Here is a 22,509-nt window from a genome sequence, read left to right as displayed (position 1 = left end):
CCTCTGAAATGAGTTGGGGAACTATTACGTATACTCACACAATTTTTTTAACGAATATTTCGCATTTACAAGCCAATTTTAGGAACTACCTAAATTTATCAATTTTTCGTGTGTATTAGTCCATGGATCTGGCTCCACGGAGTACCCAAAAGAATTTCTGAAAAAACATAATGAGGACCTCCTTAATGAGTTGGGGAACCATCACGTATACTTACACCATTTTTTTAACGCATATTTTTGTATTTACCGGCCATTGTTTAAAAAAGTTACCCAAATTCCTCGTGTGTATTAGCACATGGATCCGGCTCTCTAGAACACTCAAAAAATGTTTGTAAAAAATTTTATGAGGACCTCTGTAATGAGTTGGGGAACCATCTTGTGTACTTACACCATTGTTTTAAAGCATAATTTTACATTTACATGTCATTTTTTAAGAATCACCTAAATTCCTCAATTTTTCGTGTGTATATGGCTTCCGAAGTACCCAAAGTTTTTTTCTAGAAAAAACTTTATGAGGCCATTTGAGTAAAACCTTTAGGTAATCCTCCCTATAGAGTTGGGGCAACAGTACGTGAAACTTCACTTTTTTGCACATGTTTTGAGCATTTATGAGTTATTTATAAAAATTAGACAATTTTCTTAGCTTTGTGTCTGTTAACTCATAAATATTTGGGGTGATATGACTTTCAGAAAATTTTCTTACTAAAACTTTACTGAACCGTCAATAGGGAGTTAGGGAAGTACTCTGTGAAGCATGGCCATTTTTTTTTGTACATATTTTTGGCATTAAACGATTTTCTCTATTTTTCATGTGGTGTTAGCCCATGAATATTTTGGTGATATGACTTCTTGATTATTTTTTGCTAAACCTTTACGAAACCCTCCGTAGGGAGCTGTGAGAAGCAGTACGTGAAGCTGCCATTTTTTGCACTCATTTAACAGGAATTAGGCGATTGTCTCAATTTTTTATGTGTTAGCTCATGAATACTATAGTGATATGACTTTCAGATAATTTTTTTGCATTATCTTTATGGAACCCTCCGTGGGGACTTGGGGATGCTGTACGACGCACGTGAAGTCTCACCATTTTTTGTACATATTTTGGGCATTTAGAACGATCTATTTTACAAGAAATAGGCAATTTTTCTCAGTTTTTCTTGTATGTTAGCCCACAAATATTTAGGTGATAGGGTTTCCCAACTTCTTTTATTTGCAAAACCTATATGAAACCCTTCGTGGGAAATTGGGGGAGAAGTACGTGCAAGCTGCCTATTTTTACACCAATTTACTTAATTTTTCATGTGTTAGCCCATGAATAAATTTAGAATATGACTTATAGGCGAATATTTTCAAATTTTTTTATGAGCCCTAGTAATGAATTGGGAGAGCAATACATATAATGTTTGCTCATTGATAATATTGTATAAGAACTTAGAGAGAGAACTTTTATAATGTTCACATCTTGGGATGTTTATATGTTTATAAGAAATACAACTAAGATATTCAAATGATATGCCAAACAAATCTTAAAGTTCACATCAAAATGTACTTTTTCAGAAGTGTTTGGAAAAAATACTTTTAATAAAAAAATACAATTTTGACCTGCCAAAAGACTTTCCAAGTTGCCCCTTTTTTTGACCTTTTTTGGCTTATAAGCAATTTTGTGTTTTATGAAACATGTAAACAAGTTAAAATACTTGTAAGCTATCTTACCAAATACTTACTTCATAAATGGTATTGAACTAAAATATACCAGACAACTAATCTTATTAAGCAACTATTTTCAATGTAGAACTATTGCAGACTTCTTTCAAGCTGTTCTGTACAAATCAATTGCAGCTTTAACAATGCCTCAACTTTAATGACAAATCGCCTTTAACATCTACGAACAACCAATAGCCGATAACCTGAACATAACCGATGCAAGCTATGAGATCTTTGTACACCTAACAATCAACAAAACTGTATATGGAAGATTGAGTCCTTCGACGTTTCAAGAGGGGTCTAAAATTCTTCTGACCATTGCAGATTGCTACTGAACCTCCATCCCATGGGACTTAGCAGCCACTATCAGAAATTGCAAGCATTCAGCATTTACTCCACCTTCTTAGCCTAATCAACCAAAAGATCCAATTGTAAAAAGGTCACATCCAAGAGTAAGTAATATTTTTGCATTACACAAATAACTTAAGAATTTCTTGTCGGAGATGCTCAAGTCTACAAGAATGTGAGGAAACATGGAAACCACAAGTCGGAAAACTCTATTAATGCTGCCAGTAGCTGAAGCAGCAATAGAGGATCTGGATGTGACGTCCCCAGACGTCAGAATAAAACTATGGGAATGTCCAGTGCATGTAAAGAAAGATTTGCTAAAAGTAATAACTCATTCATTTACTAGATTGAAGTCAGGTAAATAATACTCTCTAGCTTGATTGTTTTCACGACTTCTTCTTTCGTATAGCATCTCAAGATAATGATACTATGTGATAATTTACCAAACTAGTTGTCAAGTGAACTTATCAAATTGGAAATGAAATGTGTTCAGTATATATAAAAAAAGGTAGTGTTAAAAAGATGCATTTCAATTATTTCTAGTTGTCCATTCCTTGGTTATTTGGAACGCTTTGCTTTTCCCACAAAGCTTTGATTTCAACTGCCTTTTTTACCTGCAATTGTAGGCAATCCCATCCATAAATTGTTCCAACACCATCCCTTTCTAAGTTACCGACCCAGAAAGAATGATAAAATCATCCTTCAGAGTGAATAGCTACCTTTTTATTAATTCACGACACTGTTAACTCGCATTCTATCTGGTGAAAACTAAACCATGAAAGATACAGAAGAAATCACATTAGACATCGAAAAAACTGGCATCAATACACCCTAACAACAACAAGCTTATAAAGGCAACATGCTATGCATGTAGTTATTAACATCCCTCCTTATTCTTCTCAAACACTTGAAATGCATATTGATGTTAAAAGTTTTACCTAATCAACTGACCAGAAGACAGATTCTTTAGACAATTAGGGGCACTAAAATGTTTTTGAGGGAAAAAATCTTCATTTGGAAATGCATGATATTTACACACCAGTGTAAAGAGAAAGAGGGACAGCCACCATGGCAATTAATTTCTCCACCCTCAGCCACCCAGCTCCCAACTCATCCAAAAACAAAGGGACAAAAAAAGAAAAGAGAAGAAAAAGGAAAAGATGCGACTTACTGTATCCTGTGAACAATCTTTGGCTGCATGTGATATCTCATTAACAGTAGAACCACTGAACCCATTACTTGTATCATGTTTCTCTTTGTTGACTGCAAACCGAAGCTGCTTCTCCACAGACTTAAAGATAGATGTCCGTTTGGACCTTAATCGATATGGAGGAGAGGCATTAAATGCTTGACTGTTGTACAGACCACCATTGAAAGAATTTCTTGAAGAAACTCCATTATGCATGCTAGATTTGTGTGAGCTGTCATATTGGATCTCATCACGCGCATCAATAGGTTTTTCCATACGGAGATCTCCATCTGACTTCCCCATTTTATTAGTTGGCGTTGAAAGTTCACCTTGAGTCTTTCTTTTCCTTAATATGGAGGGCGTATTTGGGAAGCTTCTAGCAGCGATTCTCAGTACAGATTCAGGAGTTTGTGCACATAGGCTACGACCCTTTGTACTAGGTGGAGTGAAGAAACCATCCGGTGATGGGCTTGGACTTGCATCAGATTCACATTGTGCCCGGCAGATATTTAGAAGATCTGAATCCAGCGGAATACAACTTTCTGACCTAGGTGGTTCATAGCATAACATACCACATGTAGGGATTTCACAAGGAAATGGTGCTTCAAAAACTTGTAATCGGCCTACTGCACTATCCATGTTCCATCCTTCATACCTGTTTTCTGATTGAGTACTTGGTTTGATGTGTTGAATAGCATCTTCTTCTGGTGATTGAGATTCCAACCTGACGACTTCAGAATCAGTGGACTCAGTTTGAGGACCACCATTGGAAGCACTGATTTCTGCCACCTGCCATCGATTTTCTATTTTACATGTGTCTGTAGTTCCTGATGAAGCTACTTCAGCTCCTTCTGATGTTTTATTTGACCAAACTGGCAACTCTTCAGCTTTAGCTGTTCCAGTAGCAGGTGGAAGATTTCCAGTAGCTACATAAAAATCTAACTTCTTCTTCAAGGAGCTGTTCCAATGATTCTTGATACCATTATCAGTCCTGTATAAATTAGGCCCGGGAATGAGCAAGATTTGAAGTGAAGAGACATAGGGTACTATGAATTGATTCAACACTAGCAAATTCCTTTATAGGCTATAATTGCAGTGGCACAAAGTTTTGAGTTAACTTCAGTAGCCAGCCAAAGTCAAGACCAGTATTATTTTCTCTACTCGTTGGGACATAGACTGTCATAGACAACCCATGAAAAAGGTTATCCACTGATAACTAGAGATGGCAATTGGGGCGGGGGGTGAGCTTTCATTTTCAACCCCACCCGCATGAACCCACCCGCATAATTTTTTTAATATTTTTTCTTTTTCTAGTTAAATTTGATACTAAAAATAAAATAGATAAAAATTAATTCATTTATCATTAAGTTATATTAATTTAACAGGATAATGACTTAAAACTTATTTTTTAGAAGTCAACTAGGAAACATGTAAGAAATTGTATGATTTCTTATTGAATCATTATCTTGAATATTTTAGTAGCTTTAAAGATATTATCTTAATAAATAATTTTCTATCACTCTTATAACATGTAGAAAGTTAAAATTAAGTTTGAGCCCACATAAAATTACATATACCCGCCCCAGGCCACACAACCTTAAACCCGCTCCACCCCACATAGCCTTAAACCTACACCACCCCACATCCACCCCACCCCATTGCCATCCCTACTGATAACCTTCTAGATGGCGGAAAAGTCTTGCTTTAACTTCAGTAGCTAGCCATCTTAAGAGCCAAACTCAAGGCCAATGATATTTCCTCTACACGTTTGAACATAGACAACCCGTATATAATCATTGGGGCAGACATATCTTAGAGAAAAGTAATTCCCCATATAGCAGTAAAGTTAACAAGACATTACGTTCTTAGCCCTTGGTCCTCAGCCTTAACAACTAAAACTACCTTCTACCCTCTACAATCATTTAGCAAAAGACTGATGATATGACATAGTTACATGAAGCCATGTGCTTTTATAAACTTATAGATGAGGTCTTTGGAGTATGGTGGCCACAAGACACACTGGACAATTAGAAGCATAAGCCACTGTCTTAATACGCTTATTTCATTAGCTCTTTGATAGTGGCATTGTTTTCAGCCGAAAAGAAGAATAATTGACCAGAAGCTTCCGATATAATCTTCAGGAACCTTCTGTACTCCCTCTATCCCAAAAGGGATCTTCAGGAACCTTTTGTACTCCCTCTATCCTAAAAGGATCTTCACGAACCTTTTGTACTCCCTCTATCCCAAAAGGACTACTGGTTCAAGAGTTTAAGGGTCGACCCTTGTAATCTTTTGGGATGATTTCTCACATCAAGTGATTGATCTTTGAAACAAATTTTTTACATATTACTAGCTATATAGAAGTGTACTATAAAACACACTTTTCAGAAGTTAAAGATATTTAGGAAATGTTGGACTAAACCATAGTCAAAGAATCTACTAACATATTACGGGATCAGGTAATTTTTAATAAGAAGGCTTCAATATGGAAGCCATTCAGAGCTCTTCTCTTTATTCAACTGAATGAAAAAACTAGCCATTCTTCTCTTTACATTATCTTTATGCTGAATTTATTACCTTCCTGGCAGCACTTTAGCAATTTCAGCCCACTTGTTACCATGGATCCGATGAGCATCTATAAGCGCCCGTTCCTCCTCCAGAGTCCAAGCATCTTTTTTGATATTGGGATTCAAATGATTGTGCCATCTGATCAAATTAAAAGCAATAACCATTAACCCATAACAACCAATCAAATAGTAGGCTTTATTATCGGACAAACTGTTAGACAAACAAAGACAAGTTGCTAAAAATGAACTTGAGAACAAGGACATCACTATGAATCAGAGCCTCGTGAACACAAAGCACTTGTATTGGGAGTAAGATGGATAGACACGCACTACTGAAGCTAAAGCACTTACAGCTAACAACAGAAGGGAAGTTGTCAGCAGATTAACTGTTACTAAGTTGGGCAATAAATCAACAGAAGCCAAAGCTGGTCATATAACAATTCATTAATACAAGAGCTTATTCAGTGGAATCATAGCAAAGACAGTGACATTACATGTATGTATATATATATTTAAACTATTTGTGATCCTACCTCTCACGACACTGCTTCCCTATTCGACCAGTCAATGATTTAGCTATGACAGACCATTTTATAGGCCCATACTTAGCAACCAGTTCAATGATCTTATCATCCTCCTGTTAACAAAAAGCCAAAAAGCATCAGGAATCATCCAGAGAGTCCAGGTACGATTCAGATTATCAGATCAACACAGAGGGAAACTAAAAAGTAGGAACAAACAAACCTCCCGAGTCCAGGGTCCTTTAACAAGTTCTGGATTGATGACCTTCTGCCAGCGATGCAGACATTGCACTTCCGATCTATCCGGGAAGAACTCAGCTGCAAGTGAATCAATATTTGGCTAAATTTACATTTTCATATGAGTGTATAAAGTGTGTTACCCCATGAATTCAATAAGAATCTATCACATACAAGATGATAGCCACTTGGACCGACTTACAAATTGGTCAGAAAAGTTAAAAGACTTCAGAGATCGACAAAGTTAAAATCTATCCTTTGATACAAGGCTATAATTTCCTGCTACCAAGCACCCAAGAAACTAGGATTCAAATCCTAACAGAGACAAAAAACACTAGATATGATTACTTCTCATCTAACTGTTGGTGAAGAGAGTAACCCGATACCTATGCTGATGGAAGGTAGCAGTAGCCAGATAAATCTAGGACTCTAGGTGTGTATAAGCCGGCCTGAAAACTACCACTGTGGAATTTACTTTTATAAAACTCCAGCCAACAATTAGTAATCTAAGTTGAAAGAACATCAACATTCGGAAAATGGGTGCTTCGTAGCAGTTTCCTCTTGTATTTTTCCTCGCCATTAACGAGCTGCATCATAAAATGGATGCACGCTGCATATCCAATTTTCCAAAAGAGAAGGTCCAGATTTACCCCTAAACTTTTGACTAGGGTTTGGAATCACCTTCAGATTGGAGCTTTATGAAGGACCAAGGGAAATGATAAGACAATTTCCTAAATGGCATGGTAAAACTAAACCAAAATTCTAATGGAGGGCAAAGTTTCTGAATTTCAAATAGTACATGGGCGAATTTGACCCCTTTTCCCTATCCAAATTGCATAAACAAATGCCTATATCCAAGCAACCAAAACATATAAGTAATGATATGCATGAATATATTGACTTGGCATGTCATTGAAGATGCACTAAGAACATTATGGCACCCAGACAAACATCCAGCAAAGTTCATATGGCAATATATTCATGAATAGGACCAAGCACTGATCAAGTGCATTGAATTGCATCATCAAATAAGGCATATAGCAATATTTCCACATCAGACACCTATTCAATTCAAAGCATCTCGACATGTCAACGTGAACGAAGTTGCCTCCTTAGAAGCTAACACTTGCAGCACGATATTGTCCTATTTGTTGTTAGAAAAGAGCTAAGAGATAATACCTATTTTCTTCCAACATTTCCCTCTGTAAACTGAAACAGCCTGTTTCAAAGTATCATCCTGCGGCAAAGGAGATTTTATCTAATCAATACGTAGTTCCAAGGAGCAAAACCAAAAGCTGAACTTTCTATTTAAAACAAAAAAAAACAATTATAAAATAATTCCAACTGGTATAGGATAACAATGATATTGAGGGAGTGAAGAATGTACAAGCATCAAGAATTGTACATTCACAGCTCATTATGCCAAAATAAAACTGTTCCAGTGTTCTCCTTTTACTAGTAACAGCAAGTAGTATTCACAGTCGAAAATTTTTAAATCGCGATAACCTAGCTAAGGATTTTAAGCTATTGAGATATCTCGCGGAAGATATTATTCATAGAAATATAAAGAATTCTTTTCACCTCCTCAGGAGTCCAACCACCCTTTGCTCGCCTTATTGGACCAGTGGTTCTCCTGCAAAATCCACACAAATAAAGCAGAAAGTGTAAATTTTAAATTTCCATCCAGGTCTTTAGAATAAGCACAAAATACATGATATCACAGAATCCCCATCATTGAGTAATTTTGCTTCAAGTGATTGTCTGTCTGCTTTGGCTGGGTTACAAGAGATAGTAGCGCAAACCACTTAGCTACTTTTGGATATTGTTGACCAGGACAATTTTAGTACTATTTCTACTAATAAGCTTGATAGTTAGGCAAAGTTCAATCACTTACTTATATCTCATAAGTGGATTCCACTCAGTTTGCTCTTTTTCACATCGTTCAACTATGCTCCGTTACAAATTCATCAGGGTTGGGGCTAATGAACTCTCTACATGCAGCAGCTCTATTCAAGTTCATTATTCAGAGGATTCATCATAGTTAAACACTTAAACTAGTTATTATACGTTGATTGACAACCTACCGCAATCATCTTCCTTTACCCAGTGTGCGAGCAGCTATGCTTTGCTCGCTCACACATAGTTAGCTCTAATCTTAGCCATAACTGATCTAAATTAAACCGTGAAAACAACAATTAACAATTATGAAACAACATGCACAGAGATACAATTTTGGAAATCCCAAACTTTCAGCCGAAACACTTAAAAATAGTCATGAATTTTGTTATTGTTGAAAACCAAATATGACCCCAACTGTACAAGGTTCAATTCTAGTTGTTACCCACCTAAACAAATTATCTCCATTATGTTCAGCATAACTGATTCACTAATATATTTTCCTTACATACTTGATTTTATCATACTTAACTTGAGCTGAACCTTCATCACAAGGTAGGGTTACGATTGCATACAGCACACACCACTCTACCTAGCTAAACAAATTTAGCAGAGTAAGAAAAAAAATTTACCTGTGAGTTGGTGATGCAGGGGTTGGGCTAGATACTGCTGGTGACCTTAAAGTAACACTACCACTATTTTCAGAAACAGACGAACTCGAAGCAGCAGCTGATTGCTTATTCTCAGTACAGCACTCCTCTACTTTCATTTCATCCATTTTCCTCTTACCATAACCTTTACAATAACCAATTGAATCCAATAATCAGCAAACCAAAAAAAAAAACTTCAAAGAAAACAAATACCCAACTAAGTAAAACTCCTTATAATCCCAATAAGTAACTTCGCAATACAATTACTTGGAATCAAACAATCCCAGATCCCACAACCCCATCTTCATATCAAATTAAAAACAACCCAATCCCAAAACTCAACACCCATCAAAAAAATAACCAAAACCCAATTCGAATTAACCAAAATCAAGTTGAATTAGATGAAATCAAAGCTAAAATTGATCATAAATCAGTCATAGATTCATAAAAAAAAACAAACTTTTCACGAAATTTCAAGAATTAAACATAAACAAACCTCAAATTAACAGAAAAATGACAAAAAATCAGCTAAAATTCATCGAAGATCGAACCCTTTGAACCCCAAAAAGAAAAAAAATCTTAAAGAGTTGCTAGTGAGAGAAATTGAGAAAACCTTTGTCCGTTGAATGACACAAAAAAGTAAATATTTTATTATTATTTTTTTTGTACATAACGAATATATGGAGAAAGGGTAATTGACGGCGCCGTTAATTAATCGTTAAGTTTTTGTGCTGGTGGAGATGAAAAGGCTGTGAAAAATGATAAACGCCGTTAACGGTTTTATTGAGGGTACGTTAGGAGACAAAAGTTTGAACATCAAACGGCACACTTTGAGGGATTAATAAATGTGGTGTTTACCCTTCCCGGGCAATTCTTGACCGTTAGATTAGAAATGAGTGGTGGAGATTTAGCGGAATATGGCTTTATAGCTTCACGTTCGATAGAACTCAATAAATTTGACTCAAATATTGTGATCACCATATGATATAAATGAGAGAACCTTTGAATTTGACATAAATTGTTAGTTTCATGTCCTAATTATTTTGATAATTTTAAAAAGGGAAAAGAATAAATATACCCCGAACTATCGTAAATGGTATGCAGATATCCTCAGTACTTTTAGAACATGGGTGTCCCTGTCGTCTTAAAACTAGAGCATATATGTTATTCCGTCTAACGGAAGACTGAATAGTGACACATGTCGCAATCTTATCATCGATCTGATATTTAATAAATGTTTGATCGGTAGATAAGATTATTACATGTGTATGTTCGTTAGTATAAATGATATATGCTCTAGTTTTTTGACGGCAAGCACACCAATGTCCCAAAAGTATATATGACGAAGCGAATCTGCATATCATTTACGATATTTCAGAGGTATATTTGTCTTTTTTTTTCATTTTAAAGTACTTATCGACTTGATTAGTAAATTTTAGATACACCTTCAATACCCCTGATATGTCACGTGACATAGTAAGTGATTTCAAACTTTTGTAGGCGCATGAAACTTCTTAATAATAAAAAATGAGAGAAATGATGAAAACACCTCTAAACTTGATGAGAATTTAAAAGTGTATTTCTATTGAAGGATCAGGGGTTTATTTAAGTTCAATCAGTCAAACAAATAGGTGTTTTTAAAGTTATCATCAACAATTTGAGAATGAAACAAATTATTCACGTCAAATTTAAAAGTATTTTTAATATTTCTTTCTATATAAATTACTCAAAAATCATAAGTTGATCATCATAATTGTGAATTTTAGCTTATGTACTTTAATTTGACCAAGTATTTTGCTACTTTTTCCTCTTCTATTTCATAATAATTTTCTCATAACATATCTTCCCCTTCATTTTATTTGCCGTTCATCTTTTTCTTTATATTGATACTTTTAAATTTATAAAATTTTAAATAAAATTTGAAGTGTATTTTAATCATTCTAACAAAAATATCATTTATCACCTTTTTTTTAATTTAACACATCAATTATTTATTAGCAGTTTTAGCACTTATATTGAAGCACAATTACTATAATTATAATATACTTAATGTAATTTTATAATTAAGCAAGTTTTAAGTACATAAACTTTATTCCTATATGTAGCAAAACTATTTTTACTCAAAAAGCAATTGCTTATTTATTCAAGGGCTTACAAACTATCTACTACATAGTATTAGTTTATCCAAACAAACCTTTTATTAAGAGATAAGAAGTACTTAGTAAATATTTTACTTAAATTTAATAAACAAAAAGAATTATGATTTCGAATCTATATTCAATAAATCTAATTTAATTTGTTTGTGATGAAAATATCTTTTAACTGTTTATCAGTCTCTAAAGAGAAAAAATTTGATAGCATTTATTAATGCATGATAGGTTCGTACCTTTTTTTTCTTTTGCTAAACGAGTAATAAANTATATATATATATATTGCATCTACATATAATACTCGAGCTAATAAGATCATCAAAGCAATCCCAACTAGGGTGCAATTAGGTGGGTTGGGTTAAATTTAGACGGATCAAAATAGATCAAGACAAAAAATATGTCAAGATCCAACTTAATCCAAATTTTTGGGGTCAAAACGGGTTAGATAACGGATCATAATTCAACCCGTCCAATTTTTACTAAATTTTAATAGCTTTATTTGTTATTTTATAAGCTTTTAGTACCAACTATATATAACACATAAAATCAAATATATATATATATATATATATATTAGATTTCTCACAAATTTTGATGGGCTAAAATTAATTGAGCCAACAAATGAGCGGAACAATAACCAATCCAAGCGTAAATAAGTTGAATCGAATTAGACAGATTGGATTTAATTTTGCCACGCTCCCAACCAACAAGTTTAGGCATTGCCTAAATTTGATTAATATATGATATTTATAGTGGATACTTTCTATTTTTTTAATCTAAAAATATAAATTTGAAAAATGAATTGAAAGTAATAAACATCATCTTAGGCGTTTTGAGCATGCGTTGAGTGGTATTTTTTAAGAAAAGTATTTGAAGTTGATTTTTTTTTTTAAAAAAAAACACAATATATATTTTAAATAAAATATATTTGATTTACCTTAAGATTATAATGACACTATTTTTATTTATTTATATACAACCATCTCTTTGTGTGAATTATTACTTTTTGTTATGGTAAAAATCAACTTGATGAAATACCAAAAATGAAGTGGACAAAAACCTACCCTCATTTTAATATCAATAAGAAGAAATCTTATTCCTTGCATCCAAAATAGATACAAAAATCACATTAGTAATTTGATGCACAAACTTGACATACCTTAAGCTTTTGATCTTGTGACTTGTTTTTTTTTTACAAAGATAAAATAAAAATTAGGATCTCATCAAGTGTTTAAATTATAACTACAATGCACAATACTTTGATCTTAGAGTATGACTTCTTTACTTGCATCGGTAATCTTTACACTTTGTTTGGATCATTGTTATCAATTATTTCATAATATATTATATTGTATTGTTCTCTATTGTATTGTATGGTAGATACATTGTTTGGCTAAATTGTATTGTTTGTTGTTGTTTAGTAACATTCTAATTGTTTGGTTTGACTGTATCGTAATGTATTGTAATTTATAAATTTACTTAAATATTCTTAATTATTCTAGGGTAGAAGGTTTGACTAGGCTTAAATAATTAAGGTAAAGGGTAAAATAGTATTTTGAAATATTTTGTAAAAATATAATTGAAAAAAGAAATTAAGTAACAATGGGAACACAACAAATTGATTGTTCCATAAATTAGGGGTTTCCATTGTTACGGAACAACGAAATTTAACAATACAGTACAATACACTTTAAGTAACAATCAAAACAAACATTATAGGTATAATAACGATACAATACAATACAATGGATAACAATGATCCAAACATAGTGTTAAGGTTTAAGACTAAAATGATCATATTTTTCATACATTATGACTATTTTAGTAACCAAGTGCTAGGCACCTACACATGTTAGTCTCATACGTGACAAAATATGTGTCAAATGAGAGTGTTTTGAACCTAGACTTGCCCTAACTCACACTTCTTCAAACTCACATATATCTTGACGTGGTACCAAAGCAGGCAAAACTCGATGTTGATGCAGCACATTATCGAAACTAAGTAATTTCAACAACAATAACATGCTAGTGAAATTTTCATATGTGAAGAGCGTACGTCGACCTTACTCTACCTAGTGAGATAGTAAATCGAGTGAGCATAAATATACATATGAAACCTACTAGACTTTCAGCAAACACTATATACGAACCCATAATTTAAAAAGTACAATGATTTCAGTGTTAAAAACCTTAAAGGTCGAAACTAAACGAGTCCATAAAATTGGCTATGGAGTGCAATTGGTAAAGATGAAAGACTAGATGGGTTGGGATTGGGCCATGCAAACCCGTACCCAAAGGCAAAAGGCCCAAACACTTTAATTCAAAAAAAAAGTTCAAAACCCGAGACCGCCATTTGAGAATTTGAAATTGTACTAATCTCAAAACGAACTCTTTGTAATTCATTTCTCTCACATACACACAAATTGTTATAAAAGGGAAAAATAATTGTGAATTTTGGAGTTGATCTACAAGATTAAGGTTCGTATATCTTCAAAAATAATCCATTGATTTTTTGGTGTTTTTTTTTGGGTTTTTTTCGGGGACTTCGAAGGGGATTACAAGGTGGGGAATCGAAATCTTGGGAATCAGGTAGTTAATCAAATAAACTACTAAGATTCTTGTGATTTTGATGTTTCTTAGTCTATTTTTGGTTTTAATTTGTGATAACTCTAAATTTGAAAAACTCTAAATTTGATTATTCTTATGGGAGAAGAACTGGATTTACTGTCTGTTCAGAGAGTGATTTGTTTGTTTAAAGGATTTAAGTTGTATTATGACATTCTCTATTAGTTTAAATTAAAATGTTAGTGAATCGAACTTGAACCTTGATGTAAATGGATGGCTAAGATAGGAATTTGGTACAATGTTGATTAAAGGGAACATTTTTGAGCTCAATTCTATGTAGAACAGTTAAAAATCCAAACTTTATGAGGTTTTTAAACTGATTTTAAAATTATTTCACATTCTAGGGTAGGTTGTGCCATAGGGGGATTAGGGTAGTAGGTTAGCAGGTAGTAGAGTTGTCTAGCTAATCCCTTCATATTGTAGTCGTAGTATTACTCTTGTCCTTCTAGTTTTGTTACTGTATGTTGTTTCTTATACTTCGATTATTGTATTACTGGTTTGTTATGAGTTCACCTCTGTTATTTCTTTGTCTGGATTGCTTTGGTTTGTTTTTCCTTGAGCTAGGGGTTTATCGAGAATGATGTCTCTACTTTTGAGGTAAGGATAAAGTCTATGTATACTCTACCCGCAGAATTCACTTTATGAGACTACACCGGATACATTGTTGTTGTTGTTATTCCTAGGTAGGTGTTTAACTAGTTTCAGATAAACAAGACGAATAAAGACTAAAAGAAAAAGAAAATATCCCATTATGCTTAAGTATTCATAAAACAAGTCAAACTTTAAATCGATTTATGCTCTCAGTTGAAACTCTTTTGTGATCCTTCCAGAAGTAGATGAGTTGTTCCATAAAAAGAAGAAACATTTGTTCAAAAGATTTTATCTGGCATGCTGTTTATTGAAAAAGACAGTACTTTGTTCAACAAGACTGCATTTTTAAATGCTAATGTTATTTATTTTATTGCTGTTATATAAACAGGTTCTGTTGTCCCTGACATAAATATGCAAATGAATGGTCTTAAAGCATGTCAAACAGAAAACTTGCCAACTCCTGGAAGAGTACAGCAGTTAGAATCCTCAGTGGTCACAAAAGTTAGAGTTATTGTTAGAGTTCGCCCTTTTCTTTCACGAGAAATTAACTCGATAGGTGGAAACCCAATCTCTTGTGTCTCTGTTCTCAACTCAGAATGTGAGTGTTCTGATGATGTCACAGTTCATCTCAAAGATCATGAAACTAGGTAAGTTTTTTCTCAATTGTTGGCATTTGTGAAGATTAAAGCTGTCTTACTACAACCTTATCCTGGGAACTTTTTGTTTTTGACTTTAGTCGTAATGAATGCTACAAGTTGGATGCATTTTTCGGACAAGAAGATAACAATATAAGCCAAATATTTGGCAAAGAAGTCAGTCCTTTGATCCCCGGGATATTAGAAGGTTACAATGTAACGATATTTGCTTATGGTGCTACAGGGAGTGGCAAAACATACACCATGCAGGTATGTTTCATTTGTCTACATAACACAGCTTGCTCCATCACTCGGGCAAGTGGACTAGATGCTAAAATATACTCGTGGAGTAGGAGATATATATTGAGTTATAAGTTATAACAGACCTACTCAATGTTTCTTTTCAAGTCTTTTGCTGCTCTATAACTTCTATAGCATAGATCCATGATTGAGCAAAAGACATATCAGACTTTTCAGATTGAAACCATGCATATGCTTATCCCATATATGCAGCTGTTGGTCCTAATCTAGAACTTCTCCATTTGACCTCTACTATAGTTCCCTTCAGGCCTTCCTAAATCCTAATTCTTGGATGTACCTGTGAATTGTTTTGAAAAACTTTGTTGCTGATGCAGGGAACTGAAAACCTCCCTGGTTTAATGCCACTTGCAATGTCCTCTATTCTCTCGAAGAGTCAGGGGAAAAGTACCGTAGCAATATCATACTATGAAATTTACATGGATAGGTGCTATGATCTACTTGAACTTAAGGAGAAAGAAATTTTCATATTGGACGACAAAGATGGGCAGATTCATCTCAAAGGACTTGCACAAGTTGCTGTCAGTTCAACGTCAGAGTTTCTAGAAGCATTTTCTTGTGCGGTTCAGAGGAGAAAAGTTGCACATACGGGCGTTAATGATGTCTCTAGCAGGAGCCATGCTGTGCTCACGGTTTATGTTTCTACTCCAAGTTGTGATGATACTGGAAATATCATTACTGGGAAGTTGAACCTTATTGACTTGGCAGGTCTTAAAAATTTATTAAATTTAACCATGAATTGTTTTAAGAATATATTGAACTGAAAAGTTACTCTCATATTGTAACTCAAATGTCACTGAATTAGGTAACGAAGACAATAGAAGAACTTGCAACACTGGGATTCGTCTACAAGAGAGTGCTAAGATCAACCAGTCATTATTTGCACTATCAAATGTGATTTATGCATTGAACAACAATCAACCACGAATTCCCTATAGAGAAAGCAAATTGACAAGGGTATTGCAAGATTCTCTTGGAGGAACAAGCCGTGCTTTGATGGTTGCTTGCTTGGTAGGATATTGTATATATCATCTCTTGCCTTTGAGTTCCATGAATGCAACAGTGTTCTTAACATTGTCAAATGTCAACTGTTTCATTTGTTCATAGAACCCTGGGGAGTACCAAGAATCTCTTCATACAGTTAGTTTAGCAGCCAGGTCAAGACATATATCCAATTTTGTTGCCTCAGCACAAAAAGGAGATACTCCAAAGGTCAAAATCGACATGGAGGCAAAGCTCCGATCATGGCTAGAATCTAAAGGCAAGACAAAAAGTACTCAGAGAATTGGGGCATTTGATTCCCCATTAACCAGCAAAACTCCAAATTCCATATGCTCTACCAGAAAGCTAGGTCTGTTTGGGAGTTCTTGCAAGCAAAAATCTATCAGTAATCAAGGAGCTTCAAGCATAAAAAAGAGGTAAGAGATTACTCTACAGTCTATAATCTTGTTGTATTTACCTGCCTTTGATTTTGATGATTGCTTAACTATGTTGAACAGGAATCCAGATGGAGCTTGTAAAAATTTATTTAAGAATGGACATCGAGCGAACACAATAGCAGAGGTAAAAAAACAAAATGAGACTATAATTTCTCCCTAGCTGGTTTTGAGTTTATGATGCCCACTCCGTCTTAAATTGAATAAATCCATTGACAGACTTGATTCAGGGTAGGTCTTTTGTTAAATTTCTTAGCTACTGTATATATGATGTGATTCCATTTCTTTGAATGAAGATGAACTGGTAACCATTAAACTTAACTATCTCAATTCCACTTTGAGTTGATGTAATGTCTGATAGCATGATAAGCTCTCAAAGAAAACAACAATTCCTAAATTTTTGTCATCTTTATCACAAAGAGAATCACTCAGTTGGTATGCGATAACTGATAATTAACAGCTAAAAAGAATTTTGATGTGAACTTTTTGAAAGGACAACAGAACAACTTGATCACACTTCTCGTTATACCAGAATTGGATTCAATTGATAAATCTTTTTAAGTTGGATTTCTGCATTAATGTGCAAATGCAGGTTCAGGACCTTGCTGATACAGGTGGACAAAGAGAAGAGAAGAAATTTGAGGTTTTCGCTGAGAGGGTTATGCCTGATTCTAATACAGCGGTGCATGGTAAATGACCATTTATAATAATCACATCTCAGTATTTACAGTCTGCCACATGTATTCTTCACCCCAATTCTATATAACTGACTCATATTAAGCTACAAGCATGTGACAGTCTTTCCTATCATATATGTGCCAAAGCTAGTTCTAGTGTTCTCCTCCATCTTTTCCTCCCAGAGAGTGTATAGTAATGGTTATTCTACCTCAATTCATATGAAACTACAGCAACAAGACAATTTTTCATTTATTTGCAAACTTTCACCGATTATACCTAAAACATTTGATCTTTTTAACCATGAGTTATTTTCACGATATTAGGCCCTATGAGTTTCTTGTTTTTTCATATATAAGACTGCACATTCCTTTGCATGACTTGTTATAATCAAATTCTCATTTTTCTTAAACTTGCTCGTCCTGTATAAACCAGCATCTGTTCATGGATGGCACAATCTTAGGCCCATTTCAGAAGATTTTAATTAGTTGAATCCACTGAGCTCCTGGTGTGCCTCCCCCTTTTTCAAGTAGTTTAAGGGTCACTACACAATCATTTCCTCTACTCCACTATAAAATCCTGAAAATAGCACTCATCTTTGTGTTCTTTCACATACAGCATTCATACTACTATTACATCATGTAATTGAAGCATGCCTGCCTACTCCCGTACCGTAACCCATCTAGACTAATGTCTAAATCTTGTCATTTACATATGTAACTTAGTTGGAGTTTATTTGTCTAATTAGCCCTTTTTACAGATAGGTATAAAAATTCGTAGTTAGAACTTTTCCAATATATAAATATAAAACATCTTGCTTACAGGCAGTCAAATAAACTTTGACTATTTTTGTCTGTTTGGTCTTGTGTAGATGAAGAAATTAATGGAGAGGAGAAAGTGATCATGGTTGACTGTTTGAAATCACTTAAAGCATGTGAGGTTACCCCTAGGAAGGTCCTTTCTCCCATCAACTCCAACGTAAACAATGAGAACTTGTCCACGAAGGACCAAATACACCTTATAAGCAATCAACAGACTCCTATGTCAACCTTTGCTTTAAGCAGTTTTGATGAGAATATAGCAGCGTTAGGAACTCCACTAGATAAATTTGGTGCACGAAGTTCCAACTTGAAGGTGAGCACGGAATCCTTTTGTTTTATATTCTGATTGTTTAGCATTTCTGCTTATAATAATTCTTTGTTGAGTATACAGAACTCTCTTGTCCAAGAATACATTGAGTTACTGAACACAGCTAGCAAGTGAGTGTTTTTTGTCTTCATTTCCTTTTTATTTTTTCTATTTCTTCTTTCTGCATCGAGACTTAACATTATTATGTGCTACATTGTGTCAGGGAGGAACTCATGGCCATAAAGGTATGTTATTAATCTCTTCTCACAATTCTAACATTCTCAATCGCTATACCAACAATAAGTTATCACCATTTTTGCATGATATTAACATCTTATCGCTTAAACTAGCTGTGATCTTTTATTGCATCATTCAGGGAATTGGACAAAAGATGGCTGAATACATTACTGATCTAAGGGAAACAAGCCCCATGAAATCAGTAAGAAACTCTTTGTAACGTATATGATGTTAAAGATTCTTGATTTGTCACTGCATAAAAAACTAAGCCTACCTGTCTGGTTCGTGCAGCTAGATGACTTGGAGAAGATTGGATTGACATCAAAACAGGTAATTCAACGCGATGATCTGCATTTGCATTCTATTCCTTTTTCTCGTGTATTCTCATAAAGTATTTGTCTCTAGGTACATAACTTATTCAGGTGGGCTGCAAGAGGAGTATTGGAATGAAAAACTTCTCTGCAACATCTTGTTGTTTGTAGGATCATGTAGAAGAAAGATTGTGTTTCTGGCTAGAATGTTAATTTATCTTTGTGATATTATTTATGAGTAGTTGGATTTGAGGGCTTGTGTTAATCACCTCATAATACTAAGCTCAGTCTAGAACTGGACAAGAAATTTACCTTCCATTCTACTCAAATGGCTTGTATTGTACTAATTCCAACCATAAAATATTTCAGCATTATTATACTTTATATCTCTTGGGTATTATTTTTGTTAGATAGCTTTTTCCTATTGTGAAATTTGATACAATTGTGGCTATCTTTGTGCTTATTATACATTGGTCCAACATGGATATGGTAAGCAAAGTCACAAAAGAAAAATGGAGAATGGAATCAAACTCGACACAGCTCGAAGAGCACTTTTAGTCTATGCTGATGAATGAAAACTACTCCTCTATCAGGCGGATCTTCCCTTTTCCCCGATAGAAATTTACATATTCGAATGAAATTTACATATTCGCAAACACTATATGCTCTCCAACTACACCCAATGGAATTAGGTTTTACCAAAACCTAAAAGATTTACTATAGTTTTGCAGCCTAGAAACAGGAAAACATTATCAAGGAAGTACTTGAATTAGTTGAAACCATAACACATATCCAAACTTATATGTTAAAATTAACAGATGCAGAGATATTCATGTTTACACAAACCATTATACTGGTTACTTACACATAAAAGACTCCATTACTATATTTCTTATTACAGGGAAAAAAGAACACATTTTTTCCCTGTTTTCAACAGACAAGACACTAAAACACTAGACACACATTTTTTCAACTATTTTTCTTCAGCCATAGAAGGCTAACACCATGATCTCTGCTCTGTTTTAACTATATTTTTGTTCACTTAGAACAAGTGCAAGGGTTGCACTTGCAGTCAGATCCACATTTGCAGCCATTCTCAGCAACAGGGGATTCACCCATCTCCATGGCGCCGAAGCTTGTCTTCTCAGGTCCCACCCCAAGCACCAAAGTCTCAGTGGTTGTGCTGCTTTCGGTGTAGCTCATGTCTGGGTACATCTTGCAACTACAACACCAAAATTAAAAAAAAATAAGAAACATACCCTCAAGAACATCAAACAAGAGAAAGCTCAATTAAGAGCGGAGCTTGGTGGAAGTTCCTGGGTTCAGACACTAATATTACTAAGTAATAACTTGTGAAACTAACGGATTGACAGCTTAATGGTAAGAAAGGGGAAGGAAATTAGACCCATCAAACTCCTTATACTCTTCATATATATATATATATATATATATATATATATATATATTAAAAGGTATTTATATAAAATTAACACAGAGCACTCGATGAACAAATGATCGGGTTAATTGGCTTTCGAGTTTGTGCTTAAGGCTCACTTTTGATGTGTTTTTTTTTTATATTTTTAACTTCGCCATTTTTAGAGCTCCTAGCAGGGTGGCTCGATAATGTTAAAAAAAGACGTGTGTCCTTTATGTCCCAAATTTAAGGAACTTCATATTTAATAATAATAAATTATAAGTTATTATTCTTTAACAAATATTGATTACTATTTATAAAAAATAAATAAACTTTTCGTGAAAACGAAGAGATTATTAGACCAAATCTAACATATTTCAAGTACTGTATCTCATAAAAAGATAATTTAAAATAAGAATAATTATATTTAAAAACTAAAAGAAATCAAAATCAATTATATAAATATTATTATTATATAAATATTATTATAATTCATGTTTAAAGCTCTGATTTTTGTGTTAGGCCACTAATATAACCGCTCTTTGCTTCTAGATCCAACCCTTGCTTGTCACCAATCCCTCAAAATTAGCACAAAAATTGCCCAACACAAAACTATTATTGTGATCCCACAATTCCCCATCAAAATTCCATTTTGCATCAATCCATGCATGGGATCAAAAATTTAGTAGTGTAAAGTTTTGATAAAAAGAACATAAACAAAAAAAAATCAAGGAATCAGCCAACAAATCTCAAATTAAAAAAACTCAATCCTTCACAAAAAAAAACATATCCATGCATGGATCACAAAAAAAAAAATCCTTAACCAGAGTTCTCGAATTCAAGCTAAATATAAAACAAAAAAAAATCTTTTGTAGAGTTGTTATCCCCTATAAAATAGACCTTTACAGAGCGCAAACTCATTCAGATATCGAACACAAGACGAGAAATCGAAAAAAAAAATAGCGCTACAACAAAAAACGAAGAAAAATAATAGGGATTTACCCTCCACAGCCGTTGCCGCACTTGCAGCCAGATCCACAGCCACAGTTTCCTCCACAGCAAGACATGATTGATTGATCTGAAACAAGAATTGAGAAATCAAATGTGATTTTTTTTTGATTGATGTAGAAATGAGTGATTGAGGGAAGAAGCATGAGTGTCTATTTATAGTGATATGAAGGTACATGGGTGATATTAACCGTACACGTGTCATGATCGTATGGGAATATGTTATCCTTGTAAGTCGGTCCATACATGATCCTAATTTCATCCACGTATTCGTCGTTTTCTATAAATCACAATTACCATTCGTATGTTCTAGACATATTTACATCCTCTATCGATCACGACTTTATTTATCTGTATCGGATGTTTATAACAAACTAAATAATTTGACATTTTTTAAGATTTAAACGATTTTATTTTTTATCGTAAATTTTTCATATATCTTTTTACTTATTTTGAATTAACAGTTATTGTGATCTATAGTACTTTTTACATAGTTATATAAATTTTATTTTAAAAAATAGAAAATTTCATACGTATGTTTTCGATTAAACTTTAATTATTTAACTTTTAAAAAACGAAAAGTGTTAAATAAATCGAAATAAATGAAGTATATTGTGATTAGGCTAGTGTAGCATATGAGATGATGGATGCGTTAGGGTGGGGGGCAATAAAATTTAAAATTGATTTTTTTAATAAAAAATTATTGTTTTTCCCAAAAAAATATAATTTTAAATTTGATCTATAGTACTTTTTACATAGTTGTATAAATTTTATTTTAAAAAATAGAAAATTTCACGCATATGTTTTCGATCAAACTTTAATTATTTGACTCTTAAAAAATGAAAAGTTTCACATAAATCGAAACAAAT

At 33.7% G+C, this 22,509-nt stretch overlaps 3 protein-coding genes across 5 annotated transcripts; 1 reads left to right on the top strand and 2 right to left on the bottom strand.

The window, feature by feature from the left end:
- Positions 1–1,705: 1,705 nt before the first annotated feature.
- Positions 1,706–9,768, bottom strand: LOC107029377 (transcription factor MYB3R-3). 2 transcript variants are annotated; one of them, XM_015230777.2, is made up of 9 exons: positions 9,726–9,768; positions 9,095–9,257; positions 8,148–8,199; positions 7,746–7,803; positions 6,553–6,647; positions 6,342–6,445; positions 5,819–5,947; positions 3,224–4,232; positions 1,706–2,112 (listed from the first exon to the last, which is right to left on the bottom strand). In XM_015230777.2, exons 2-9 carry the CDS (start codon positions 9,238–9,240, stop codon positions 2,095–2,097), a joined length of 1,611 nt encoding a protein of 536 aa, XP_015086263.1. In that variant the 5' UTR covers positions 9,241–9,257; positions 9,726–9,768; the 3' UTR covers positions 1,706–2,094. The 2 variants fall into 2 exon arrangements, with proteins under 2 accessions (XP_015086263.1, XP_015086262.1); XM_015230776.2 differs by having other exon boundaries at positions 9,609–9,737.
- Positions 9,769–13,614: 3,846 nt separating this feature from the next.
- LOC107031157 (kinesin-like protein KIN-10B) lies at positions 13,615–19,615 on the top strand. 2 transcript variants are annotated; one of them, XM_015232407.2, is made up of 14 exons: positions 13,615–13,740; positions 14,867–15,125; positions 15,215–15,383; positions 15,749–16,139; positions 16,237–16,442; positions 16,539–16,849; positions 16,931–16,994; positions 17,460–17,556; positions 18,414–18,676; positions 18,755–18,801; positions 18,894–18,915; positions 19,047–19,109; positions 19,199–19,237; positions 19,313–19,615. In XM_015232407.2, exons 2-14 carry the CDS (start codon positions 14,890–14,892, stop codon positions 19,355–19,357), a joined length of 1,953 nt encoding a protein of 650 aa, XP_015087893.1. In that variant the 5' UTR covers positions 13,615–13,740; positions 14,867–14,889; the 3' UTR covers positions 19,358–19,615. The 2 variants fall into 2 exon arrangements, with proteins under 2 accessions (XP_015087893.1, XP_015087894.1); XM_015232408.2 differs by having other exon boundaries at positions 13,615–13,851.
- A 376-nt stretch (positions 19,616–19,991) lies between these two features.
- On the bottom strand, positions 19,992–21,797 carry LOC107031159 (metallothionein-like protein type 2 B). The gene is made up of 2 exons (XM_015232409.2): positions 21,635–21,797; positions 19,992–20,440 (listed from the first exon to the last, which is right to left on the bottom strand). Exons 1-2 carry the CDS (start codon positions 21,784–21,786, stop codon positions 20,257–20,259), a joined length of 336 nt encoding a protein of 111 aa, XP_015087895.2. The 5' UTR covers positions 21,787–21,797; the 3' UTR covers positions 19,992–20,256.
- Between the last annotated feature and the right edge of the window lie 712 nt (positions 21,798–22,509).

The sequence above is a fragment of the Solanum pennellii genome, chromosome 9 (genome assembly GCF_001406875.1).
Source record: "Solanum pennellii chromosome 9, SPENNV200".
NCBI lineage: Eukaryota > Viridiplantae > Streptophyta > Magnoliopsida > Solanales > Solanaceae > Solanum > Solanum pennellii.
This window is presented reverse-complemented; position numbering and strand designations above follow the sequence as displayed.

Bases quoted from the DNA above. Each gene is read 5' to 3' on its own strand.
- LOC107029377 (XM_015230777.2), bottom strand. From the start codon at position 9,240: ATGGATGAAATGAAAGTAGAGGAGTGCTGTACTGAGAATAAGCAATCA. The intron at 6,648-7,745 runs GTATTATCTCTT...ATTCACTTGCAG, and splicing joins GAAATGTTGGAAGAAAATAG to CTGAGTTCTTCCCGGATAGA. The intron at 5,948-6,341 runs GTAGGATCACAA...TAATTTGATCAG, and splicing joins GGGAAGCAGTGTCGTGAGAG to ATGGCACAATCATTTGAATC.
- LOC107031157 (XM_015232407.2), top strand. From the start codon at position 14,890: ATGCAAATGAATGGTCTTAAAGCATGTCAAACAGAAAACTTGCCAACT. The intron at 15,126-15,214 runs GTAAGTTTTTTC...TTTTGACTTTAG, and splicing joins CTCAAAGATCATGAAACTAG to TCGTAATGAATGCTACAAGT. The intron at 18,677-18,754 runs GTGAGCACGGAA...TTGAGTATACAG, and splicing joins CACGAAGTTCCAACTTGAAG to AACTCTCTTGTCCAAGAATA.
- LOC107031159 (XM_015232409.2), bottom strand. From the start codon at position 21,786: ATGCTTCTTCCCTCAATCACTCATTTCTACATCAATCAAAAAAAAATC. The intron at 20,441-21,634 runs GTAAATCCCTAT...TTGGTGTTGTAG, and splicing joins TGCGGCAACGGCTGTGGAGG to TTGCAAGATGTACCCAGACA.